This window comes from Epinephelus lanceolatus, chromosome 19 (assembly GCF_041903045.1).
Source record: "Epinephelus lanceolatus isolate andai-2023 chromosome 19, ASM4190304v1, whole genome shotgun sequence".
NCBI lineage: Eukaryota > Metazoa > Chordata > Actinopteri > Perciformes > Serranidae > Epinephelus > Epinephelus lanceolatus.
The window spans coordinates 33,423,682-33,450,979 of NC_135752.1; the positions used below are offsets into that span (position 1 = coordinate 33,423,682).

At 40.0% G+C, this 27,298-nt stretch overlaps 2 protein-coding genes across 4 annotated transcripts in view; one reads left to right on the top strand and one right to left on the bottom strand.

The window, feature by feature from the left end:
• musk (muscle, skeletal, receptor tyrosine kinase) overlaps positions 1 to 6,188 on the bottom strand; it is a 51,053-nt gene extending 44,865 nt beyond the window's left edge. Inside the window, exon 1 of the mRNA XM_033646332.2 lies at positions 5,945 to 6,188. Within this exon, the coding sequence (XP_033502223.2) occupies positions 5,945 to 6,017 (73 nt within the window). The 5' untranslated portion in view covers positions 6,018 to 6,188. The remainder of the gene's footprint in view (positions 1 to 5,944) is intronic.
• A 5,209-nt stretch (positions 6,189 to 11,397) lies between these two features.
• On the top strand, positions 11,398 to 25,093 carry rassf6 (Ras association domain family member 6). 3 transcript variants are annotated; one of them, XM_033646110.2, is made up of 11 exons: positions 11,398 to 11,561; positions 16,681 to 16,748; positions 18,794 to 18,872; positions 19,479 to 19,639; positions 20,703 to 20,797; positions 21,600 to 21,799; positions 21,884 to 21,985; positions 22,138 to 22,189; positions 22,277 to 22,395; positions 24,227 to 24,324; positions 24,675 to 25,093. In XM_033646110.2, exons 2-11 carry the CDS (start codon positions 16,690 to 16,692, stop codon positions 24,748 to 24,750), a joined length of 1,041 nt encoding a protein of 346 aa, XP_033502001.1. In that variant the 5' UTR covers positions 11,398 to 11,561; positions 16,681 to 16,689; the 3' UTR covers positions 24,751 to 25,093. The 3 variants fall into 3 exon arrangements, with proteins under 3 accessions (XP_033502001.1, XP_033502002.1, XP_033502004.1); XM_033646111.2 differs by lacking the exon at positions 11,398 to 11,561 and adding an exon at positions 15,891 to 16,424; XM_033646113.2 differs by lacking the exon at positions 11,398 to 11,561 and adding an exon at positions 16,469 to 16,581.
• The last annotated feature ends 2,205 nt before the right edge of the window (positions 25,094 to 27,298 follow it).

Genomic DNA, 27,298 nt, shown 5'->3' on the forward strand with positions numbered 1-27,298 from the left:
CGAATCACTTTTGGATGGAAACATAGCTAGTGTGTACTAGCTCTGTTAGTTTTACTCCTGTAACGGTCTTTCACGACAGTGGTTCTCAACCTTTTTCATCTCAAGGAACTCTAAATTGATAAACAGACCACAGACCCCCATTTCATAAGATTTCGGTTGTTAGACCCTGTCTCACTCCGAAGTTGTCGAAATCCAACCCTTGAGCAGTGACTTCTGGTGTCAGACAGCAATGAAAATAGCTGTCCTTTAATGTCGGCATGATGTGTGGCCAGTTGCTGTTATAGTTCGGCGGCATCAGGGGGAAACGTGACAGGACGAGAATGAAAGTTAAGGCACCGAAAGTCCAAGAAGGGTTTGCGGTAGGCGTGGTGGATCTCATTTCAGAAGATTATAAAGCCAAACCTTGTTTGTTTTTTTCAAGCCCAACCACGTGCGTTTGTTGTTGATGGAAAAAATGTCAATTCACCGTGTTGCACCAATGTAGTGTGTATATTTTGTATTTTGTATTCTGCATTTTGAAGGGTACCAGGGTCCCTTGCATGTCGTATCTGGACGTGGAAAGTCCATGACCAAATGTTAATATATGATGAGGTAGGAGTGAGAATGTGTTGGACTAGATTTCTGTAGTTGTCAACTACAGTTGAGGAGATAACCATTGAGGAAATGAGCCCCATGATCAGAATAGTTACTCTTAAGACTCTTACTCACACAGGACTCACAAAATGTTAAAAATAAACAACTTTTGTAACCCCCTGTAACTCCCTCAAGGACCGCCGGTGGTCCCTGAACCCCTGGTTGAGAACCACTCCTCTACAACATATGTCATTTATTTCTTTGTTTGTTGATGCCCTCCTCTGCAGTGAACGTTAATAAATCTCTCCCACTCAACTTTTAATTGCATGTTTTCTGTCTTTTATATCTTCCAGTATTCATTAAGTCTCTGTCAACCTTTTCTTTCCCATAACAGGGACCTTCTTTAGAGCCTGTAACTTGTAACATCCTTTGGTTCCTTTGGTGTTTGCTTTGATTTGCAGTTTATCCTCTAGCTTTTTTCCATACTTGAATCAAATTGTAAACAGCATTCTCTCTAATTCTATCATGCAGACCAGATACATGTTGTCTTTGCTGTTGTTGTTTTTTTTTTACTTGATTCTTTCATTGTGGTCGAACAAGAACAAACACAAGAATAGCATTGTTCTCGTGGCATGTCAGGGGATCAGATGTCTGCAGGGGAGTCAGCCATTGTTTGTAGTGGTCCAGCTCACACAGACACTCTCTTTAACCTATCATGCTGCGTTCAAATGCACAAGTGGTCTTCATTCCTCTTGGTTAAGCAGATTTTACAGTAATACCGGCTCTCAGCAAAGTGGACTAATTAAGTCGGTAATTATAAAAGATGTCAACATGTTAATTCTACATGGTTACATGTTGCAGTAACCGAGGTGCAATTTTGGCTTATGCTGTCACCAGTTCATCTTTAAATTCAAAGCTTGAAACTTGAAAGCTGTCTCAGACCACTGTGACTCGACAAAGCCTTCAAAACAGAAATAATTCTTTTAGGGGACACATTAATGACGATCACCATCCTTTGTATTTGTCTGTTCACACTCATTTCAAATGGCAGCTAATGAAAGCAAGCTTGGCCCCACACAACACATGAAAGCGAATCCTTTTGTGTTATCCATCTCAGCTTTGCGCAACTGACCCACGCCTCAGAAACCACAGCAAAGAGGCAGTAATAATGATAATAAGAACATAATAATGCAGTTTTACAACACTTGTCACTCCAGAGTTGCAGCACCAGCTTGTAAAAATGTGCTTAATAAAATCACAGATGATTAAACTTGTTCTCATTTGGTAGCTCAGTCTAACAAATCTTAAAAAGTAACTTTAGTGCATTTAAAGAAAGATGAAATGGGAAACAGCTAGCACGGTTCAGTCCAAAGTTAAATACTACTTCTGACTCACTGAAGCAGGTGTAGACAGTTTAATTTCGGCGTCATTGGGCAGAAATCCCATAAAAACCTTTGAGCACATTGTAATTCAAGTGGTCTGAGAGAACTCAAGACTTCTGCACATCCGCTTGGCTCTGTTTTCTGGCTTTAGAAAATCTAGCCTGTGATGGGACACTTAATGCCGGGGTCAGCCCTATGTTCCCACAGCCCAATGGTCCCACATTTCTAAGATTATTCTTAAAATTAGGCCCTATGTTTCCACATTTCTAGGACATTTTCAAAATTAGGTCTTGTGTTCCTACATTCCCCTTCATTTTAAGCCCTATCCTCGCACAAGGGTTAGGTTAGGGTAAAAGCGCAGTGCTCTAAAGAGAGCACTCCGGGGGGCACGGGCTCTCGGGGGCTATATATATCCATAAGATACTTAAAATAATTTTTGTTTAAAACCAAATAGGTCCTTAAAAGCCCTGTTAAAATTTTATAAAATGCAAAGGGCCACAGGGCAGTGTGGCCCTTTGCAGGGTCTCCAAATTTACATCTTGGGGTTGCTGTCAATAAAAAGGAGCAAGATAAAATTTATATGAAATAAATGAAAATAAGTGCTGGGGTTGGATTAAGAAAACCGACATAAAAGAAGAAACGTTAATAAGTGCTTTTAAAATATATAAATAAATAAATACATGCAAAAGTGCTGAATAACAAGACAATAAAAATACATGGAACAATAAAACCAATTAAAAAATCAGGAAAGGGAAATAACAAAAGTTCATAAAAATCATAAAATATAAATAAGTGATTTTAAAACATGCAATTCTTTAATGTCGAGTGACGTATAGTGTAGAATTCCAACCCCCAATCTAAAACTTGCTCTGGTTTATAAATAAAAATAGCTCACCCCAGATTTTTCAAGAAAGTTTATTAAAACAATAAAGGTTAGTGGGGACTCCGGCTGCGGGCAAAAAGCTGGTATAATGTAACAGATAAAATGAATGAGTTAATAATAAAAAACATAAATAAATAGAATAATTAAGAAGATAAATAATTGAATATAGTAAATAAATGATACATTGTAAATAAAAATGCAGCTTCCTCCAACATGAATCAGTAAGTGCTATATAAAAAAAATGATCATAATAACTTAAAATACACACTAAAATTCATAGAAAGTTGAAATATAAAGAATATATATTGTAAAATATAGTAAGAGGGTTAGGGGTTAGGGTTTGGGGGTTAGGGGGATAATAGGTTGGGTGTAATTGGCTACCAAATTGGGAGAAAGGGGGATAAAATCTGATACAAATTTATGAAAAAGGAAATGAGGGAACATATAGTTGTGGGAACATAGGGCTGTGGGAACATAGGGCTGTAGGAACATAGGGCTGTGAGAACATAGGGCTGTGGGAACATAGGGCTGTAGGAACATAGGGCTGTGAGAACATAGGGCTGTGGGAACATAGAGCTGTAGGAACACAGGGCTGTGGGAACACAGGGCTGTGGGAACACAGCTGTGGGAACATAGGGCTGTAGGAACATAGGGCTGTGGGAACATAGGGCTGTAGGAACATAAGGCTGTAGGAACATAGGGCTGTGGGAACATAGAGCTGTAGGAACATAGGGCTATGGGAACATAGGGCTGTAGGAACATAGGGCTGTGGGAACATAGGGCTGTGGGAACATAGAGCTGTAGGAACACAGGGCTGTGGGAACACAGGGCTGTGGGAACACAGCTGTGGGAACATAGGGCTGTAGGAACATAGGGCTGTGGGAACATAGGGCTGTAGGAACATAGGGCTGTAGGAACACAGGGCTGTGGGAACATAGGGCTGTGGGGACGTAGGGCTGTAGGAACATAGAGCTGTAGGAACACAGGGCTGTGGGAACACAGGGCTGTGGGAACACAGCTGTGGGAACATAGGGCTGTAGGAACATAGGGCTGTAGGAACATAGGGCTGTGGGAACATAGGGCTGTAGGAACACAGGGCTGTGGGAACATAGGGCTGTGGGAACATAGGGCTGTAGGAACATAGGGCTGTAGGAACACAGGGCTGTAGGAACACAGAGCTGTGGGAACATAGGGCTGTAGGAACACAGCTGTGGGAACATAGGGCTGTAGGAACACAGGACTGTGGGAACACAGGGCTGTGGGAACATAGGGCTGTAGGAACACAGAGCTGTGGGAACATAGGGCTGTAGGAACACAGCTGTAGGAACATAGGGCTGTGGGAACACAGGGCTGTGGGAACACAGCTGTGGGAACATAGGGCTGTAGGAACATAGGGCTGTAGGAACATAGGGCTGTAGGAACACAGGGCTGTAGGAACATAGGCCTGTGGGAACATAGGGCTGTAGGAACATAGGGCTGTGGGAACACAGGGCTGTGGGAACACAGCTGTGGGAACATAGGGCTGTAGGAACATAGGGCTGTAGGAACACAGGGCTGTGGGAACATAGGGCTGTAGGAACACAGGGCTGTGGGAACACAGGGCTGTGGGAACATAGGGCTGTGGGAACATAGGCACGCTCCCCTTATGCCAGGTTCACACTACATAACATTTTGGTCTGTTCCGACAGTCACTATGTCAGATGCCGATAAGGCGATTCTGGAGTCATAAAATTGTGCCGAGATTTGGCCGACGGACATTGATGGATCTGACAATATATTTTTCTTATTTGCAAAACATCACCAGTAGTGTTTTAGGTAGAGTTGGTAAATAGATCTGAACTTGTATAGCACCGACCACTCAAAGCGCTTTTTACACTACTACTCGCACTCGCCCATTCATACACACATTCACACACTGATAGCCAAGCCACCATACAAGGTGCCACCTGATACTCAGTTTTTAACACACTCACACACCAATGGAACAGCCACCAGGAGCAAATTTTAGTTCCGTATCTTGCCCAAGGGTATTTCGACATGCAGGCTGGAGGACCTGGGGATCGAACACAGCCGCCCCAGAAGGTGGACGGTAAATAATTTTTCTCACTCCTCCATACAAGTTATCGCTGACAGGATGCCTCACGTGATTTGGACCAACAAGAAAGATGCCATCCACATTCATCTCAGCTTTCTAATCACTGATATATTATGCAAAGCGCCGGTCGTCCGCCAAGCCCAACCTGCACCATGGCAACCAAACCCAGCTCTGATATCTACCCTGGCAGAATGTGACAGCATCTACACCACCTGTTTCCCTGACCGGATCTGCAACATGTACCCTTACATCTGTACTTATAAAACATGTATTGTATGTCAAAGGTCTGCTCTGCAAGCCCGTGCATGTGACTGTGAAATTGTGCCAGCATTTGATACGGTACCCATCTCACATGTCCCGAGGCCACGGCCAGACTTGCTGCATGCAGGCAACAGTCTTTAGCAGCCCACGAGATGTCCATCTGTCGTTATTTATGACAACTTTACCAATTCGCTGCTTTTTCTTTTGATAGAAGAAAAGCTAATTACAGCCTCAGAGTTTCACATATCAAAATAATACAGGAATAGATGTGACATGGTGCCAGGCTCTGCTCCCAGTACAGCTGTGGTGGAGGTGAATCGGTTCCTAACCACCTTTACAACAGCCCACAGAGAGGATATACCAGGGTGTAGGAAGGATATAGATTTAGTCACATTTACACTATGTAGGCCTATAAACACCTTCTCCTTTTCCCTGCAGCATGGGGTGAAAAACAGGTGATCTCAGGGCTACATATGTGGGGAAACACCGCCTGCTTTCACTGTAGAAAAAAACACTTTATAGAAGGTTGAAAACAGATGCCAGAATAAAGGATGCTCTTTTGTGATCATCATTATTAGTGAACAAATTGAAAGAACAAAACAGCTCATATGATTTAAATAAGACATACAGAATCCACATTGTTTTATGTGTGCAATACCTGAATGTGTTTGAGACTCTTTGGACAACTTATCCTTAAAAAAAGACACTTTTAAAACCCCTCTGAGTTCAAGCATATAGAATCTTACGTACCTCTCTGTATCCCGTAACTTAGGCTGACAGGAACCAGCAGAAGCAGGATCCTGAAGACTGAAACGGTTTCCATGATCCGACTCGACAAAGCTTTCAGACAGGTACACAGAATGAGCAGGTAGTTAGATTCCCATTGCAGGTAAGGAGACGTTCTCACTCTGTTTCTTCACTGTGTGCGTCTGCGTGTGTCCTGGCCAGGGGACAGCCATGAGCTCTCTGCTCAACAAGAACCAGCTCAGTCACTGTGTGTTTGTGTATGTGTGTGTGTGTGTGTCTGCGTGATGGACAGCAGCAGCTGCTAGCTGTCCTCATGTACAGTCACTCAGGTTTTGTAGCTTTGCTCAAAGCTCTCAGGCTCCAGTGCTGGTGAGTTATCATCCACGGTAATCAACAACAGTGTGAGTGTAGTGTTTATTCGTGGAAACACACATTCGAGGTTCTGCTTTTTAGTGTCAGTTGGAATAAGTCACGTTTATGTCAGTAAATCCGCAACAGAAATGGAAATCACAAGACGGGAAACATGATAATATATAACACGATGCAAATCCACTTTTTAGTAACGTGTTGTACGTTTTTTATTGTCACATACACCCAGTTCTGTTCGTATCCGATCTACGCCATGTTGCAGCATGCAGAACTTTACCCTCTATACAGTAGGACACACAGGGGACATTAAAGCTGCAGGGAATAGTCACATCATCACCCAGAGGATACCAGATAGGAGAACTTTCTATTTCCATAGATTGCAGTTTGAGTGTCAGGATTCTGTGCATAAAAAGTCACAATACTCTATAGCTTCTTGTATCGTTAGCATACAGTCTAATATGCAGATATAAACAACATTAACACTATAAGTAAACCATGTTCCGCATACTGCAGTGTACACATTATACATTTTCACAAACAAACACTACACACAGGCATATTCCAGCTCGCTACTTAACATGTATTTACGTTTACATTTTCACACACACACACACACACACACACATGCAGAGTCCTTTGTCCACCTGTCGCCTGCCAGCCTGTATGTCCTGTTTTATTTTAGGAAAGGAATGGCATTTCAGTTCATTTGCTCCGTATCCATTCTGCTGTGGATGGAGTCAACTATTGTACTCGCTCAGCGGGCGCAGTTACACATTGTTCTTACAGATAAAAATGTAGTCTAGGTGGCTGTAAACATTGCGAACTAGCGTTGTCATGATGCTGTAATCTGTAACTTTGATACAATAGTATTATAGTAGTATTATAATTCCACAAAATTTGTTTCAGTTGTTATTACCTGACACGCTTAAGCCTTCGTACTCAATACGTGGAACGTTTGATACTCAGTTTCTGTGCCCTACATTCACCTTTGGGGGTACCCTACCTATAAAGGGGTGTTTCCTGCCTTACCTCTCCCCGTTCGCTGTTGTACTCCATGGGTGAGGTAGGCGACATTGCTCTTGTAGTAATTTCCGTGTTTTAGCACTGTTAAACTATGTTTCTGAGTTAATTTTTCAGCCTAAACTTGATGTATTATATGCTAACATATTTCTGTGTCACTTGATTTGTTCAGGGGCTTGAATTATATGGTCGTAATTGATGGAGGATTTTGTTTATAACCTCATGCTGTCAGAGTTGGATATTGCCTCCAAAGATAGAGTACCCGTAGAGTCCACCAGTTACATAAAACATCAACATTTGATACCATTGTCAATAACACATTGTAGGCAAACAAGTAAAAGTTTGTATTAAGAAATTAATAAAACAAGGCTATAACATGACAACGCCAACTTTTCTTTTCCTTGGTAGTTGCAGAGAACAGCTGAGTGACTATCATAAAGCGTGGCGGGTACTGGTGTATCAGTGTTGCGAAAAATAAGTATTGAAACCATTACAAATATTCAGAAATTATATGTATCAATAAATGGATATTTTTGCCAACACTTAGTAAACTAACTGTTGCGTTAACAAAAGTCTTGTGTCTTGTGATGGCTAGCATCATAGGTGCAATTTTCAGGGAAAACATGAGAAACATGTTCCCTTCATCGTAGAATCTGTCAACCCCATCTCACTCCAAAGTTGTCGAAATCCAGCACCTGGGTAGTGACTTGCGTAATCAGACACACATAAAAAAAAGCCATCTTTTAATGTCGGCATGATATGCAGCCAGTCGCTGTTATAGTTTAATGGTGGCCAGCGGCATTGGGGGAAATGCGATGGAACAAGGAGGAAACATCAACTTTCACCCGGAAGAGCAGTGCTTACGTCCCATAAGATTACAAAGCCAAACCATGTTGTTTTTTACCGAAACCTAACCATGTGGGATGTAGTGCTTTTATTTTGAATCAATGGCGTCCCAGAACGTCAACAACCAACACACCTATGGTTTCTTGCACGTTGTATCTGGACGTAGAAAATCCATGACCAAGAGTTGATATGTGACGAGGTCAGAGTGAGAATGCCCCCCAGGAAAAACATAAAAGTAGCAGAGGACTTTTATTTTGACAAAGCCAAAGACACATACACTGTAAACTGATGCAGAAAGACACAAATCAGTGCATAAAAATCAGCAGAGTGTTGGAAATTAAGTGTTTGATGCTCAGTATTTTCTGGTGGAAGGACCCCCTACCACCTGCTTTATATATGCCCCCACCCCCCAGTGTTATAAGAACACCTATGGCCTTGGTTAGGCTGCCATAAATTATGTCATGTTGGTGTCTTTTGTTTTGTCATGTGACAAAGCCTAGCGATTTAGTGGCTTGTCCTGTGTTTGTCTTGTCCTTTCCTCTTTATTCCTGTTATACTGTATATTTATTTGACTCTGATCTCCTCCATCTTCACATTTTAGGTTAAACAAAACACATATGTTCCATACAGTATAAAGCAGACCAGCTACAGCGTAAGATTAAAGCAGTTCTTTCAGTGATGACACTGAACACTACTAGATGATGCTGTCATACAGGGTACAGGATTTTATTTTTCTAATAAAGGCAACACACCACTGAAGTATGTCAAACACAACCAAGGAACCAATACCAGACCACAAGAAAAAATAAACATTACAGTGTCAGGCTGCTTTTTTGCCAGGGACCACTGACTCAGCAGGATCAGTCTGGACAGGTTCTGTACTGATGCTCTGACTCCCTCTGCTGGCACAGAAATTAACTGCTCCGTAATTATAATCACTACAGCAAACTGACTCATCTGAAAGCGAGTTTTGCAAACATCTTTAAAAGATTGAATTAATCTGAGCGACTGAAATAAATAGGACGCTGCCTGTGTTGCAGCCTCAGGTTACCATGGAGTCTACTGTCAATAGTCTTCTGCCCAAAGTGTTTGCATTGCATGCATCCAGTCAGCCTGCGTGCTGTTTAATTGAGGAGCATTGAATTACACTGTTTGTCTCATAACAGAAGAACCAAGCAGCTGCTTTCTCTTGTGAGAGCATAAACACTGAGGCATGGTTACACTTTAAAGTCACATTTGACCCGTGTATTCTTAATACCACCAGGACAAAATTTGACTTTTAGATCTTTGAAAGCTCCTGCTTTAGGGTGGACCTGTGCACAGACAAGATGTCGGTAGTTAGATTCCTGCATCAATAGACTGAAGCCCTATTCGTTCCATCGGAGCTGCTCTGTAACCCACATTTTTGTCGCTGAGAGGGAAGAAAGAAAATAGTGAGGCTGATTATCTTTAACATGTTGAAAACATTAGCCAATTTCTATTTTGTGCTCTAGTTCTAATAATGAATTTGTTTATACAGCAATTTTCAAACACAGGATGCAAAGTGCTTCACAAAACAAACTAAAAACAACAGATGGATATTGCGATTAAATTCAAAAAATAGTTTTTGAGCAATTTACCAAATGAAATTAAAGAAAATAAAACCATTCAAGAAAACGCCCAAGTCTGAGGCAATGGTTCTGTAGAACGGTGAATCACCCCTCCAGTTTGGGAGTGGGTTACTGCTCCACGCGAGGGAGTTCAAATATCTCGGGGTCGTGGTCACATGGGTCGGTCGTTTGGCACTGTGGCGGACTGCTGTGGTGAAGAGGGAGCTGAGCCAGAAGGCAAAGCTGTCATTTTCCGGTCCGTCTACATCCTGATACTCACCTATGGTCATGAGCTCTGGGTAATAGCCGAAAGAAAGAGGTTGCGGATACAAGCGGCCGAAATGAGTTTCCTCTATGGGGTGTCTGGACTCAGCCTTAGAGATAGGGTGAGGAGTTCGGACATCTGGAGGGAGCTCGGAGTAGAGCCGGGTCAGTTGAGGTGGTTCGGGCATCTGATCAGGATCCTCCTGGGCGCCTCCTGTTAGAGGTGTTCCAGTTACGTCCCACTGGTAGGAGGCCCCGGGGCAGACCCAGAACACACTGGAGGGATTACATATCTCATCTGGCCTGGGAACACCTTGGGGTCCCCCAGGAGGAGCTGGAAAGTGTTGCTGGGGAGAGGGATGTCTGGGGTGCTTTGCTTGGCCTGCTGCCTAGCATTAAGATGTCTTCAATGTACATTTATCAAAGTCTAATCTATGTGTCCTTCTGAGATCACTGTAAGTATTGGTTATTAACTGTAACTGACGGACCATCTATTTTTTATTTGTGTTTTGAGAGAAGGGCAGGTAAAATAAAATTCTTATCCCCGCTCCTTTTCGATGATGGAGCATGTGTTATAATTTTTTACTGTGATATCATTTAGTTGCAGCGTGTGGACATGAGCGAAACAAATAAATGAATGGAATGAACGAAATGAGTTATTCCACATGGACAGGGGGGCCAGCTCGCTTGCCTCGCCTCACCTGAAAGACTGCTCGCAACACCTGTCCTGTCCTGGTTTGACATTATGAGTGTTTGTTCTCCACCTAACAATCATTGTCATGACTGAGGTGCATTTAATTGAACCCAATTACAGTGTGTATTGGATGTCCGTCCTCAGGAAGCTCTCCTGGATTATTGTTCTCTTTATTCTTACTTGCAGCTGTCGTTTGCTCAGTGTTGTCTGATCTTCAGTGCAGCTTCTGGTGGCCTCGTAGTTTCAGAAAGCAATCCTTAGCAAGGAAAGATATGATAATGGCGGTCTAGGTTTCAAGATGTAAAGGTTTCATAACCATCCACCTCATGTGTATAAAATGTATGTTTAACTTTCTTTGTTTGACTTTGTCGTCCTTGTTTTTGTATGTCTATTTCTGTCTTTCCTGTAAAGTCAAATTCCTCATACATGTAACATACAAGGAACACACTGACTGCAATGAGGTCAAACTAAAAGCAAACCGCCAATCCCTGGCATGACACACTCTCTCTCGCTCTCTCTCCACACACACACACACACACACACACACACACACACACACACACACACACACACACACACACATACACACACAAAACAGGCGAGTCATATCTGGTGTCAGCCAGCCCCTCCCTTCCAACGCTGTCTCAACGTGTCCTGCAATAATTAACCAGCTGCTGCAGTGTGCTACACAAGCTCACCTCTTTACCACATGCACTCACTGTACTCTGGACCTATGAACACACACACACACACATAAACACACACACACGCACAGTTTCAAGAGCTCAAACATGGAGTGAACCAGCTTCATTTGTTTGGAGACTGAAGGACTGGACAGGTAGGAGTGAATATGTTCGATCATCTTTATGTTATGTTTCAGTTTGTTAAAGTGTGATTAACTGTGGAAGTACAGGTAAAAAATAGCTTATATTTTAGATTATAAGAATAATAATTAATACATAATGTACCTGAATGTGCTGATGGTCTGATAGCTCTTTAAACCTGGACATATTTGATGTATACATGTATGATAGTTAGGTTTTCGTTGTGTATGTGCCAGCAGCTTTTCTTAGGTTGTTCAATATTTTCCTTTTAATAGCATTAGAAACTTTCATAATTTTGATAAATTATTACAGCTGTGTTCATGGGTCTGCTGTACTTTTAGTAGTTTAGTCTCAACAGGCCTAAAAATACCTGTAAAACTTGTAAAAATCAGCATAACAGTTAAACAGAGTTTCAACAGGGGGCACTGTACCAACACGACATCATATTTAGGTCAAATCAGTGTGTGTGAGTGAGACAGAGAAAGTGTCACACACTAGAATACAGCACAAAGGGTGAAAGGAGTGGAGTAAAGGAGAAGGACAGGCAGAGAGAGGGGGAGTGGCACACAATAAGGCAATATACGGAGAAACTGGGTGTGTCATGGTGTACCTTGGCTATTTTCCCGCTGGCTACGTCTTTTCCCAGCTCTTTTCCTGGGTCACTTTAGCTCCAAGTCCATTGGTGGCGAGTATCTAAGAACAGCAAAATGTCTCCATTTTGTTTATCCAAAAATTGGACTCTAGTGAGCCTCACTGCCACCCATTGGGCTGCTTTGATTTATTGATCCACAGTTGCAAGAGAACCTTAAACTCATGTGGCAATACCTCACTAGAAGCAAAGTGGAACATCACTGAATAGAAGGAAGTGGCCATGATGCATGCTTGTAAAAATACTTCACAAGATGTTTTGTTTTGCACTAATGACATTTATTTCAAACGTCTTAAAAATCCCTGACGGTCTTGTTTTGTGAGATTCTTTCCAACCCCTCCAGACTCAGCTGTCTCCCTTTTTGTGAAGGTGCGTCTAACAGAGCAGTGTCTTTGCTGGATTTATGAGCCCAGATTATAGACTTCGCAATGTTGACCACTTTTCAGCAGTTCTCCGTTTTTGTTGGCTTTGCTTTGACTTTTGACGTGCGTATGATTCACAAATCACACACATGCACGAACACGTAGACACACACATGCAGAAAAGCACACACGGTCTGGATGTATTTGCGTGTTGAGGCTTGCAGGACACACAGACAGACAGTGGAGTGCTCACATCAGGTAAAGTTAGAGATGAAAGAGAAATTCTTTGGACTTGGTGTAACAAAAACAGCTTCTTTCTTCCAATAATAATAAGTTGTTTTTTTTTTGTTTTTTTCAATTAAATTTTTAATGAAAGCACAATCTCCCCATGTAAGGTCTGTTCAGACATGAACACACACACCCCAGGGAGTTACTGTGAAAAACCCTGATTTACAAATGAGTAAGTAGTTTCGAAACAGTCGATGGGAATTGAGTGCTTGTGTCTAGAGTCCTGCACCTAGTTTGGTGTCCATGGATCCTTGTTGAAATCCAGAAAAAAAAACAATAAATAAAGGCAAATTTAAGTTTTTCATGCAAAGTCCAACCTCTATTTATCAAAACAGTGCAATTATTCTACACTAAATCAGAAAAAGAATAAGTTAAAGATCCAACCAATCACCAAAAAATTATTATTATTATTATTATTCAGCAGATATGTTTAAACTTTAAATTTTAACAAAGCTTAACTTCAGGCCCAAAAACCACTTAGTTATGATTCGGAAAAGGTCATGTTATGGGTTAAAATACTCGTTTTTGGTGGCACTAGCCGGGCTGGAAACAGCAGTGTCTAGGTAGAAAACAACTGCTTTTCTCTGCTGACAGGTCGCTACAAAACATCCACGTTTGGAGCCCAAAAAGATGCTGGAAACACAGCAATAACTCACAAATGCACAACCAATTTTGTTGTTTGTTGGTCTCAAACAGTGGTCTGCAGCTTGGCAGGCTTCTCGCTTACAGGACGGACCATCCCCTCTACCTTCTAATTACAGCTCTCATACATTTTACTGGAGTATTAGCGAGACATGGCAGGCAAAATCATCGATTTTTCATGCAGTGGTCAACAGACTTTGGGCTCGTTTACCCCTTGAATATGCATTCTTTCAAACTGGCATAAAGAAAACATTCAAATTATACATTTAGACGTTTATTTTATTACATTTTGTCTACTTGTATAATGTCATTATGTTATTATGTAAATCTTTGAATGCCGTTTTCTCGAACATCTCAGCCTCTGTAGCACCTATGTACACCAAACTTTCCAGTTATACACCTAGCTATATTCTGAAGATATTTACAGAGGGATTTGTTAATAAATCATTCCTAGCCTGATTTATGTGACATTTTATTCCCCAAAATATGACAGAAATCGATTTTTTTTTAGGGCTATGGACAGTATATTTTGATTTTCTAGGTAATAAAAGCAGATATCCTTAAATCCCTCTGTAATTTTTGTTTTCATCTTCATCAGATTTACCTTTCTAACATATATGCAAATTTGTGCATAAATAATGAGATAATGCCTTATTTAATTTATTTTTTCATACTATTATAAGTAATCAACTGAGGAAGTTTCATGATGATATCTTTTATTTTAAAATTGCACTCTATTCACCAAATTCCTGCAAATAAATGCCTTTATTATATGATTTGGACAGGTATATGTAAAGCCTTGAGTCGATAATATTGTGTAGTGTAATATTTGTCCCACCTTCCTGTCCCTCAGCTCAGCAGGGATGAGAATGTGACAAATATACATGAAAGATAATGCAGCTGTTAGCAGCACAGATGTTATTGTCTGACAAACATTTAGCTTTTTCCTCTTTTTCATTGGTTTTACTAACTTATTTTAATAGTGAAATTCTTCTAACATCATAAATTTAACTTGGACCTTGCAGTCATGTTTGGGATGAAGGGATGAGGGTCGTGGGATAAGGGGGTGTTTCAAACCTGTTACAAGAAATCTTGAGTCTGGTTTGACAATAATTTAAATTTTGAGTAACATGTCCAGTCATGTTCTCATCATTTTAGAAATATTTCAAATATACGACCCATTTTAATTTTTAAAGACACTGAGACAGTTTTACTTGCTTTTATCTCTTTATGTCTGGGTCACTGCAACAGCCTCTTTTCTTGCCTGAATCAAAAATCTATTAATCGACTGCAGACTGTACAGAACTCAGCTGCCAGGCTTTTAACCAGAACCACGACACATGATCACATCACTCCAGTTCTTTACACTGGCTCCCAGTATGTTTCAGAAAAGATTTAAAGATGTTACTGATTACTTTTAAGGCTCTTGATGGCCTCTCTCCCAGGTATATCTCTGATCTCTTAGTACCGTACACACCAGGACGTATTTTGAGGTCTTTTGTCTGTTCCAGAGGCCCGTCTGAAAACTTAAAGGGGACAGTGTTTGCTGTCAGGGCCCAGAGGCTCTGGAACAATCTGCCCGAGAAAGTCAGGTCTTTTCTTTGAGTAAGAGATTTCTTTAAGTCCCTTCTTAAAACACTTTTATCAGAGATCCTTTACAGATTTTACTTGAGTTTTAAGTTCATATAAAATGTCTTTTATGTCCTCAGTTTATATACTAAAGTGTTTTTATCAGTTCTTTTAAAAGTTGTTTTCATGTCTTGTCTATTTTAATTGTTGACATGTAAAGCACTTTGTAACTGTTTTTAAAAGCTCTGTTTATAAATAAAGATTATTTTATTTTGTTTATTTCATTTCATTTCATTTCATTTTATTTCATTTTATTTTATGTTGGATTTTTTTGTTTTGTCATGTTTTGTTTTGTTAGGTTTTGTTTTATTTTGTGTTATTTATTATTTTGTTTTGTTTTGTTTTATTTTATTATTTTATTTTGTTTTGATTATTTTTGTTGTGTTTTGTTATGTTATGTTTTGTTTTGTTTTATTTCATTATTTTATTTTGTTTTATTTTATTTTATTATTTTGTTTTGTTATGTTATGTTTTGTTTTGTTTTATTTCATTATTTTATTTTGTTTTATTTCATTATTTTATTTTGTTTTATTTTATTTTATTATTTTGTTTTTGTTTTGATTCTTTTTGTTTTGTTTTGTTTTGTCTTGTTTTGTTAGGTTTCATTTTATTTTATTTTTTTGTGGTGATGGTGGAAGAGGGGGCAGGCATCAGGGTACAAAATAATTAAATATATTGTTTCACGTGTGAAAACTTAACTTCACATGTGTGTTTTGAAACAGGCCATCCATTTACATTTAAGACTAAAAATATGGGATTTCCTTACCTTCTATAAACACTGCATTGAAAGTTGTGCACTGCACCTTTAAATTTTGTTGTTGATGTACAAGAGTGAAGTGTCAGTCAGAGAGGGGAGTGCTGGGGCTGCTGGATGACAGCTGCTGAATACCTGAGATTTTTCTTCCACCAACAAACTGAGTGCTGCTTTCACACTGCTCTGTAATTCACATGGAGAGAGAGAAAAAGAAAAGAGATTTAAAGGAGAGAAGCCACGTGGAGCCTCCAACAATCTGTGCTCACAGGCACAGACCTCAAAGAATAAACAAATGGTTGGCTCCACACTGTCATCACTGGTTACTGGGTGGAGTACTGTTATTAAATCTCTTTGGAGACAGCACAAAAAAAGAAAGTGAAAGAGTAAAGGCACGGCCAGATGGAGAGAAAGAAGGGATAAATATAACACAAAAACTTGAGAGGGACAGAGAGAGAGAGAGAAGAAAGATATATTTAAAAAGCACAGAGAGAAGAAAGACAGGGACAAAGAAACAGAATCAAGAGGAGAGCACTGATTTGTCATGTTAGAGACGGTAAGACTCTAATTATATTGTTCATTTTCACAGGGAGTTACACAGTGTTGTTGTACAAGAGGAGTGGAGTTGATTTTCTGTGAGATTCCTCGCTCTGTGTTGACACTGGTCAGGTGTTTTTATTTAGGAACGTGCACACCAAAGTACCATTCAACAAGTCAGCAGCCTCTCGTATTTGTCTCCTGCTTCAAGCTCCAGATTTACTGACAGGAGCTGCTGCTATGAATGATTTGTCCATTTGTTTGTCTCTCTGCAGTAACCAGAGATGAGTGAAGTGGCTCTTCAACCTGTGATCCAGGCAGGGGACGGGAGGACACTGTCCAGGTGGGTCACTTTGTAAGCAAGGCAAGGCAAGGCAGCTTGTTCAACATCGTCTGGGAGGTTGTTTTTCAAAGGTTTGTGCTGCATGATAACAAAACAATGCTTCACCATGTTTTGTTCTGACTCTTGGGACGGTCAGTAGGCTGGCCCCAGATGTCCCAAGGCAGTGGTTCCCAACTTGTCCAGATACTGGGTCCAGATTTCTCCTTGGTCATTAGTTCCACACAGTTTAATATATTCAGCGTAACACTTGCGTTTGGTTATGTTGTTGAGCTAGTTTGCAGTCTCTGTCAAGTATCTGTCTGTTAATCACTCGCACTACAGCAGGAAATGGCACTTTGAAAGAAAAGCTCTGTGCCAGAAGTTCACTGTTCTTAAAGATAAAGTGTGTTTTATACAAACTTGACACATTTGCAAGTCATCTGCGGTCCATTTAGATTTGATCCACGACCCACCAGTTGGGAACCACTGTCCTAAGGGTCTTAGAAAGTTCATACGCTCAAGCATGTCAGAGATATATTTGGGCGCTGAGCATATGAACTTTCTAAGACCCTTAGGACAGTGGTTCCCAACTGGTGGGTCGTGGATCCAATCTAAATGGACCGCAGATGACTTGCAAATGTGTCAAGTTTGTATAAACAAGGATTTTGGAGTTGGAGTAATGTAGTCAGAATGTTGCTGCTAGGGTCCTGACAAGAACTCGAAAATAAGTTGAAGATGCTGAACAGCTTGTTTTTAAAGTAATCCACTGAAAACAAAGGCGTGGGTGAGCCTTTCTAGGTCTTGCTTTGACATTATTTTTCTGACTCTAGCAATGTCTTAAAATGGTAGCAGGCAGACAAAGTTGCGGATTTGATGTGGCTGTGGAAATTTAAATCTGAGTCCAGGATAACACCAAGGTTTCTCGCTTGATTCTTGGTTATAAAAGAGAGGGATTCAAGGTGAGAGCTGACACTCTGCCTTTCTTTCCATGGCCAGCTATGTTGGGCTTATCTCTTTTGGTTTTGGAAATAAATTTGATGCATTCAAATGCATGTCCTGTTCTTGTTGGTGTGTTCGAAGAAGTCTTTTAAACTGTATGCCATGTTTTTTGTTTGTTTGTTTGTTTGTGTTTTGTGAAAGTGATATGTATATTTGTATGTCGTCTGCATAATTATGATAGGCTGTTTTATTATTTTGTATGATTTGGCTCAACAGAAGCATGGAGAGGTTAAACAAGAGGGGTTCCGAAATGGACCCCTGTGGGACCCCACATCTCACAGTCATCTGCTCTGACTTGTTAGTTACCAATTGAGACAAAGTGTTTCCTGTCATGATTATGCACCTGAGTTTTGCTTGAAAATACTCCAATATATAGACACTATAGATCAGGGTTTGATTCCCGGTCAGGGAGGGGCAACACATATCCAGTGTGGGCCCTTAACAAGGTTCTCAATGCCACCAGCCTATCTCAGGATGGGGAAACCACAAACGCAAGAGTCATAGCAGATCGGACATCGCCCAGGTCAACAAGGTCCTCATCAGGTGTTGAGAAAGCAGGGCACCCTGATGAGAAATGGGCTACTGGAACAAGACATAGATGGTTGAGAGCAGAGAATATGGAGCTGTTGGAATGCTACTATACAAGTAACCCCAGTGAGAGGAGCTACATACAGAGGCTGTGGGATATATAGATGCTTCGAGGCCTAACATCTAGGCTGGATGTGAGGAATAAAGGCAACAGTGGTGCCAGTGGTAATCGGCTCTAGCAGATTTCAGGTACAACATCTGAGGTCTTAGTCCAAAACAGTCCAGTCCTAGGAACAGCTAAGATATTGCACAGAACCCTCAAACTCCCAGACCTCTGGTAGACGACCCAAGCTTGAGGAAGACGCACCGCCACCCTGGAAACATGATTGTTGTTTTGTGTTTATATATGGAACATATACTTAAACATCATGTTTGGACCATAAATATAATAAGTCACTGTTGTGTGGCACTGCTCTGTGCTCCCTCACGGTCTGCTACACCATGCAATTAGTCAATCATCACTGTTGTTTTCATTTCAGAGCAGAGTTTCTCTCACTACTCAACACCTACAACTGCTTCCTGAAGGACCACAATCAGCTGCACCTCAGTTTCTTTCAGGTACGCTGTGATTTTATTTTTAATATTGCCTAGTTTGTTTGTTAACTGTTGCTTCATGAATGGTGTACACATAAGAAGTATCTTTAGGACTCTCAGGGTGCATTTACATGAAAGCAGGCAGAGGACCGACAACAGCGTCTGGATGGCATGGGAAAAACAAACAGTCCGTCAGAATGGCAGGATGACAAAACAAAACATGGAGATATGTTGCCACGGTGATGTCGTTTTGTTTACAAAGAATTATTTTGTGTTCATTATATTATGTAATTTTTCTAGTACAGTCCAGTGCTTGTCCAGAGTGTTTTTTTCCCTGTGTGAGGGAGCTATTTGACATCTGGTGGGAAATTCCAGTCTGGAGGATGGCAAAAGTTATTTTAACTTTGGTTGGCGATGCCATGTACTGCTGCCGCCCTCACCTAATTTTACCATGTTGCTCATATCCATGAATATGATATCCTGCCTGAATCCATGTGAATGCAACGATTACATAGCTGCTTTTGAATTTGGGTCATGAAGTGGTGTTAGGAGTTTGAGTTAGGGGTTAGAATGAATGTACGACTGTAATTATACACCGTGCAGGTGTTTGTTGGTCTGTCTCTGTAACAGGATGTTGATGGAGAGGTGGTGGTGGAAGGAGTCCTCAATATCTCCTGGGGAGTACGGAGGCCCATCAGGCTGAAAATACAGGATGATAAACAGATAATCCCTTTTGCCCCTCTGATCTCGACCGACCCCAGCAGTCCTGTCAGCCCCATCGGAGACAAGAGGTTGTTCTCAGATTCTGTGTGATATTACCGATATGTCATACAAATGACAAATGTATGGTGGCTGAGAGAGCTCAATGTGCTGCAAATTAAGGAGACACATGCTAACAGACACAGTGCCAGCAAATGAGGAAACATCTTCACCAGTTCCATGACACATGTGCAGCATTAGGAAAAGGTCCTGCAAGAAGCTCCCAACACAGTGGAAATTGTTTTCAGGAGACACTTACGAGTGATGCACATGACTGGAAATGGCTACGCTTCTTGTTGCGGTTTGTGCCATTAACCTAGTGTTTGCATTTTGCTTATTATTATAATAGATGAATCATATGACCCGGATGACGTATAGCTGACTTCAATAACTTCACAAGCCAAAAACTATGGCAACAACAACGGTGCTTCTCAAAGTCTTGGTAGGACAGGTCCTTCCAAGTCGGGTCCTACAGCCACTAGGCAAGATTCCTTCCCATAGCATTCAGTGAACACACATTGGAACAGGCTAGCAAGTGCCCAGGTATGGATAACTGAAGAGGCCCTTCCTTCAGTTCTTGCAAATCATGTGCAAAGAATTATAATCACTTCATGCCCGCTGAGGACACACACATGCATCCTTGAATTTTCTGAAGGACGAACTCAGTCCTTGATAGAATTTGAACGACCCTTGACATTGGAACAGTCCTTCGGGGGCATTCAATGATGTAGCCTCCTTGACATTTAGCCGTTTAAGATCCTTCCTTGACCTTGAGAAGCTCTTCAGTGTTTAGTGTACCCTGGAAAACGTTTCCATTGTGTTGTGTGCTGTGCATGTATCATCAAGTTGATGCTTTTGTGTGTCTTCAAGTTGGTTAAGATGTTCTCTAAATGCTGAGCATGTGTAGCCACAATGGTGAAGATGTTTCTTAATAAATAAAATGAGCTTTTAAATAGAATTCAGTAGTAGTGTGGATCAAATGTTTCACGCCAAGATTAAAGTATGTTAAACTAATTGATGTTTCTACATGCAGATAGTTAGGATCAGTTATAAGTTTCTAACATAATTCCCTCCCTTCTCTGTCTCTCTGTGCAGGGGGATGTCACGATGGGGAGAATATGCTGACCTTCACCAAATAGATGAGATGACTGAGACGCCACAGGACAGAGTCGTCACCAAACCTTTACCAGGTTGTTTTTATTTTCCTCCCATATTCCCATAATGGAAGAAGCACTCAGATCTTTCACTTAAGTAAAAGTAGCAATACCACAATGTGAAAATATTGTGATACAAGTTAAAGTCCCGCATTCAAAATGTTCCTTTAGAAAAAGTGCAAAAGTATTAGTATCAAGACTTAAAGTACCAAAAGTAAAAGTATTCAATTTGTAAAATGGCCCATTCAAGAATATTGTATATTATATTACCGGATGAGGACGGGCTAATTGGGGCTGATTTCAACTGATTAGTGGTTAGTTTACAGTTACATATATATCATACTTTAGTTGATTATATTTTCTATTAATAACCTCAATCTGCAGAGTAACTAGTGACTAAAGTCGTTTAGGAAAATAATATAGAAATTAAATTAAATTAAATTAAAAAATAAAATAAAAATAAAAATAAAATAAAATAGAAATAAAATAAAAAATGAAAATAAAAATACAAATACAAATAAAATAAAAAATAAAAAAATAGAACAGAATAAAATAACAATTAAATTAAATTGAATTAAATTAAAGTAATAAATGTATTCCACCACTGCTTTAAAGTACCTAATTTGCATTACATTACAGCATACTGACTAGACTATTTCAAGGACATAAAATACTGATCAAAAACTTTTTATAGATTGGTATCAAACTTCATTATTAGTTTTATTTTTAGCAAAAAACAACAAAAAAAAAACGTGATTGACAAAAGAATAAAACTATGGGATAAACTGGTATTATTTACACCAAATGTTGAATGTAAGCATTTGTGCACACCTTAAAGGCCCAGCTGTTTATGAGACGACCACACTGCGCCCCACGAGGCAGAAGAGCTCAGAGATGGAGGCCGAGTCCAACCTGTTTCGCTGTATGAGTGACGCCTCGTTGGTCAAGAGGAGGAGGGGAAGAGGGAAATCAGCGGCACAAAGAGAGAAAGAAAGACAACATCGCTTCTCGATTAACGGACACTTCTACAACTATAAGGTCGGTTTCTGATCAACATAACTTCTTTTTTGTGTGTTTTTATATCTGTGCTGTAGCTCACCAATGTCTCACTGTCTTCTACAGACGTCTATCTTCACTCCATCATATGGCACTCCGACTAAAGTTCGTATCACCAGCAGGATGACGACGAACCAGGTCATTGAACAGCTGCTAAACAAGTTCAAGGTGAGCTTTGAAAGGTGCAGGGAGCTGACAGGGTCAATGGGTGGAACATAAATGAGAGTTTTCCTTATTCAAGCTACTCACAGGAAATATTGATAATTTAAGGAGAAAATACATATATGTTAAAAAATGTTTCTTCTATGTTCTTCCCACAGATAGAGAACGATCCCCAGGAGTTTTCTCTGTACTGTGTTCACCAGAGTGGAGGTACGCTTTCTTACACAGCAAGTAAAATAATTAGACAATAGAAGGCAGCAACGTGCTTCACTCATGTCACGTGTCTGTCTTATCCAGAGAAGAGGAAGCTCAGCGACAGAGACCAGCCCCTATGGGAGCGCCTACTACAGGGACCCTCTGATGACATCATGAAGATCTTTTTGATCGACATGGACGAAGAGGAAGTCAGCAATGATGTGAGTGTTCTAGTCCCACCTCCTGTGGGGCTAACGTAGAGACCAGACTTAAACACTTGAAGCATATCTGTCTCTATCACTGGAAAAGTATGAACTTAGTAAAGGCATTGCATTCAAGTATCCAGGTGCAGTTTTATCGGAGTTAAACATTCTTCTAGAATGTCAATATTTGTAAGGAGTTAGTGTCAGTTCCTGAGGACTCTTGTGTCTAAATGAATTACTCAGTCTCTAATTTTCTGGCCTCATAAATGTGAGGTGTGTGACTGAAGAGACTTATACATGAAAAATCTTCTTGACACCTTTGGAAATGGGCATGAACAGAATATTAGTCAATAGAAATGAATATGAGGGTGAGAGGCTTCATTTGTGATACAAGATTCTTTTTTGCAACGTTCCTTTTTTATACATTACTAGTCCATACCCGCTGAGTACAGCATACCATACCATGACTTAGTCATACCAAAAATTAGAAAATTAACAACAACATTGGTCCACAGGGGGAGCCACAGCGATCGGTCGCATTTTAGCCATTGTTAAGCATTTTTCTGTTGTTATAGCGCCACCCAGTTGCCAATTAGAGTTAAATTTCTCCAGTCACCTTGAGGCGTCCTGTTCTACATATCTACCAAGTTCAGTAAAAATCCATATGGCGGTTAGGCCTAGATAAGAAATGAGCTCTCTAGCGCCCCCATTTTGTTTGATGGGGTCAATAATGGAGGGGTCCCCTCAGATTATGTGTGGTCATATGCCTACAAAGTTGCGTGGTGATGGGTGAAACCCTTGAGATGTTATATACCTTTATGTGATGAGCCACGCCCTCCGCAATATTCATTGCCTTAAAGAAGCTCAGTTTTAGTAAGTTTTCCAACTTTTGCCAAGAGGGAACTTTAGATATTGGTCCCTAGATTATGTTCACCCAGTTTCATGCAGATCGCTCAAACTTCCTAGGAAGAGATTGATTTGAAGTGTTTTTCAAAAAATTCAAAATGGTGGAAAATCTATATAACCGGAAGTTATGGGTTCTTGAGGCAAATTTGTTCCTCATGAATTTGTTTCATGTCTCTACGACATACAGGGCATAAGATATGTCCATTCAAAGTTTGCAAATTCAATCGGTTGCTATAGCGCCCCCCTTTGGCCAATTGATGTAATATTGCTTCACTGGCATCCTCCCATGACCCTCTACCACCAAATTTCACATTGACCAAGTCAGTGAGGAGAAAAACATGGAACAGACACACACACAGAGTTTTCGTCATTATATAGTAAGAGTGTAGGTCTTTTTATTTATTTGTTTATTTTTAATTATGTATTGGTTTTATTTACTTAGTTATTTTTGCAGGTTTTCTTTCTCTCACTGACGATATATTGATCTGCACTGAAAAAGGATGTATTAACTCTGCATTTCAAAAATAAAAAGAAAGTTAAAAAGAAAAATCTTCTTCTTCGGATAGAAACTAAAAAAAAATAAAAAATCAAGCCTTAATTTAACACATATGTGCATCGTAGGAAAAAATAACACTTTGGAATTAAAAATTAGAAGTTATTTTGAGTCGATGGATGTATTAAAAGCTGTGTAAATCAATTTGAGAGTTGCAGCTTTTACTATTTTTGCTTACATCAGCAGCAAAGAATAAGACAGAAGATATTTACATTTCTTTTATAATGTAAAACAGATGCTCCTCTGGCTTGGGAATGTTATAATTATTCGTTTAGTATTTATACTTGTGAGTGCTGTTTCATCAAGTTTCTTATTTGGTAAGTTTTTTTTAACCACAATCTTAATATAACCCTCTCCACTCTCCTCCTCTCCTCCTCTCTTCCCTCGCAGGTAGCCCAGTATCTAAACTTGGAGCTTCCCATCCTGGAGCAGGTTCTGCTGAAACTCAGAGAGGAGGAGAACAGAGAGATACAGAGAGTCATTAGCAAGTCAGTATTTTTTACACTTAAATACTTCCTTTACAGATTAGTTTGGATAACAGTTGACTTTAAGATCACTGACATGTACAGAGTTCAAGTACATCATCTTTAATTGTGTAGTTTGCCAGTGGCAGGTCACTACCCTCTCTTGCATGACTTAAATATAATGTAGACTATTTTCATATCAGTGTTTGAAGACAAAGTCCCTGTAGTAACACTTCTGTGGCAGGTGATGGCGCCATTATTTAATGTATTAGCTTTTACTGATTTGCTGCTCACTAATGATGTTACTATACAACGTGTTGCTATGTGTATGTTTTATGTGTGTGTGTGTGTGTGTGTGTGTGTGTGTCTGTCAGGTACCACCACCAGCACAGGCTCCTGTCCCGTATGATGTCCTGTAAAGTGTCACCTCACATCGAGACCAGTGTCTGACGACAGCTGATGTGAGTCACTGACACAGGACCGGACGTTCATCACAGCACAGCTTTAATGATGATAGAGCTGCACAGAACTCTGCCCATTCTGTTTCACATCATCTTCATGATTTGATAAACGAGGTTAACATTGCAGTAAGTTCAGATACATACTGACAAAACAAATGTTTCTTTTTAGGTCTTACAAACTGGGTCATTTATATAGATTTTATTCATTATATGTTTTTCCTTTCAGTTTTTAATCTGTAAAGTAAGGACAAGATAAGAGTGTAAGATGCTGCTGTAAATAACTGTAAATCAGTGTTTTGTTTTAATAAATATAACTTGTGGAACCAGCATGACTTCTTTGGTTTTGTGCTTTCTGTCTGTGCAGTACACCACTGGAACTTTTAGGAGAGTGGTTATAGTCAGTGAATTAATCTGCACATAGAAACAAATATATGAATTGAAAAATACATAATTTAATTGAAACATTGTAAAATTGATGACTACCAACATGGGCACTCATGAATTGGAATCAGTTTCTTTTTTTGCACCTAAATAAATAGAAAATTAGATAAAATAGTAATGAATAATAGAGAATGAGTTGATTTAACATGTTGAGTGTTTTGTAGCAACTTTTTATGGTTGTGTTGTCTTCAGTGTCTGGTGAGCTGATGACAAATTTCCATCCCTGGTGGATAATAAATATATATTCTATGCTGTTTTTTATTTTTATCTTTATTTTATTTTAATTTATGTTATTCTATTTTTATTATTTTACTTTATTTTATTTTAGTTTGTTTAGTTCTTATATATATATATATATATATATATATATATATATATATATATATATATATATATATATATATATTTATTATTATTATTATCATTATTATTATTATATTATACCTGACCCATTGGGTTCAGCTCAGGCTGCAATTTTCTCATTATTCCCCTGGGTTTGAATCAGGTTGAGTTCTCGCCAGTTTACGGGTCTTTTCTTTTCTTTTTTAAAAATGAAACTGGCAGTTCTCATGTGCAAATGGCAGCAGTTTTAGTGGAAATAAAATCTTTTGTGTCACCCTTGGCATTTGAAGATATGCATGACTTTGCCATTCAGACAAAACCTCATTGTCCCTGCTTCACCTCCCTCAAAATCAAACCTGCCAAACTTTCCACACCCACGTGCTCACCTGCTCCTCATTTCCTCATGAGTCCCTTATATAACAGCCAGTCAGCACCTCCTCTCTGCCAGATCATCTGTTGAGCCTCCACAACCACAGCACTCAGCCTCTGCTCCTGTTTGCCTACCTGCCTGTTTATATTTTCTGCTTGCCTGGTCCCTTGTGGCTTCACTTGCCTTCCCTGAGTGACTGCCTGTTGCAGATCTCTGTTAGCTCATTTACCCTGCATGTCCCTCAGATAGCTGTTGAGCCTAAACATCTGCTACTACAGATCTGTTCCAAAGATACTGTCATGCTGAGTGTTAGTGGAAATGCGTCTAAAAAGATTCACAAGACATCTATTTTATTTCCAGTTTAATCAAATGCAGCAGCCAGAAAAGCACGAGCTGTGTGTGTAGAACAGAAAACTGCTCACAAGTGAAAAACGCAGTCATCCTAATGGTTAAATAATGTGTAGAGTGAGCGGTGGTGCCTGGGCTGTTTAGTGGCAAAGACCTTCTAAACGCGTGCCAGCCCACCAGACAGCCTCATATTACCCGGCACTGAGTCTAATTTTCCTCTGACATGATGAATGACCCAATGAGGATAAATGCTAACTGGTTGTTTTATTAAAGGGTAGTGTTTCCATGTGATCTTTGCCAAGGAGCCCAAACTAGTACACTTTTCAGAGATGGAAAGAGTGTAACATGGCTTTACTGTGGGAGCTGGTGTGGTTGTGGAGGAGATCCACAGATGTTGGTTGGGTGATCCCCCATCTTAAAAGAAAGTTTAGCCTCTGTGCTGCAGTAGCACATTTATTTTCACATTTACTGAAATACTAAATAACAACATTAAATGTGTCTTTGTCAGTTTGCTTAGTTCCCATCTGACAGGAGCATGGGCAGATTATGAAACAATAGCTCTGTTTCCACCGAGCAGTACAGTACAGTACAGTACAGTTCAGTACAGTACAGTACAGTTCAGTACAGTTCAGTTCAGTTCAGTTCAGTACAGTACAGTACAGTTCAGTTCAGTATGCATTTTTTCTGTTTCCACTGTGAAAAGTTGTGGATGGTACCAATGGAACCGTTCCGTACTGTCCCCATTTTTGGTCCCCCCTCTGTTGGGGTACCTAGCACACAGATCTGGTACTAAAAGGTGGAGCTGTGAACACTGCAGTCTGATTGGTCAGTAGAGGAAGGTCACTCTGCTCAGGGCTGAGTTGTGGCTGGTTTTGAGGCCCATGCTGGCAACTTTAAGGTGGAACGTTAACTTGTAATGTTACTCAGTGTATGAGTTGATGACGTGAATCCATCAGCTCACTTTAAATTTCACTGTGACAGCTTTGACCATTGCTTTAGTTTTTATTGTCTCTCTTGGATGACATACAGTTTTAGT

Bases quoted from the DNA above. Each gene is read 5' to 3' on its own strand.
- rassf6 (XM_033646110.2), top strand. From the start codon at position 16,690: ATGAGTGAAGTGGCTCTTCAACCTGTGATCCAGGCAGGGGACGGGAGG. The intron at 22,190-22,276 runs GTACGCTTTCTT...TGTCTTATCCAG, and splicing joins CTGTGTTCACCAGAGTGGAG to AGAAGAGGAAGCTCAGCGAC. The intron at 24,325-24,674 runs GTCAGTATTTTT...TGTGTCTGTCAG, and splicing joins ATACAGAGAGTCATTAGCAA to GTACCACCACCAGCACAGGC.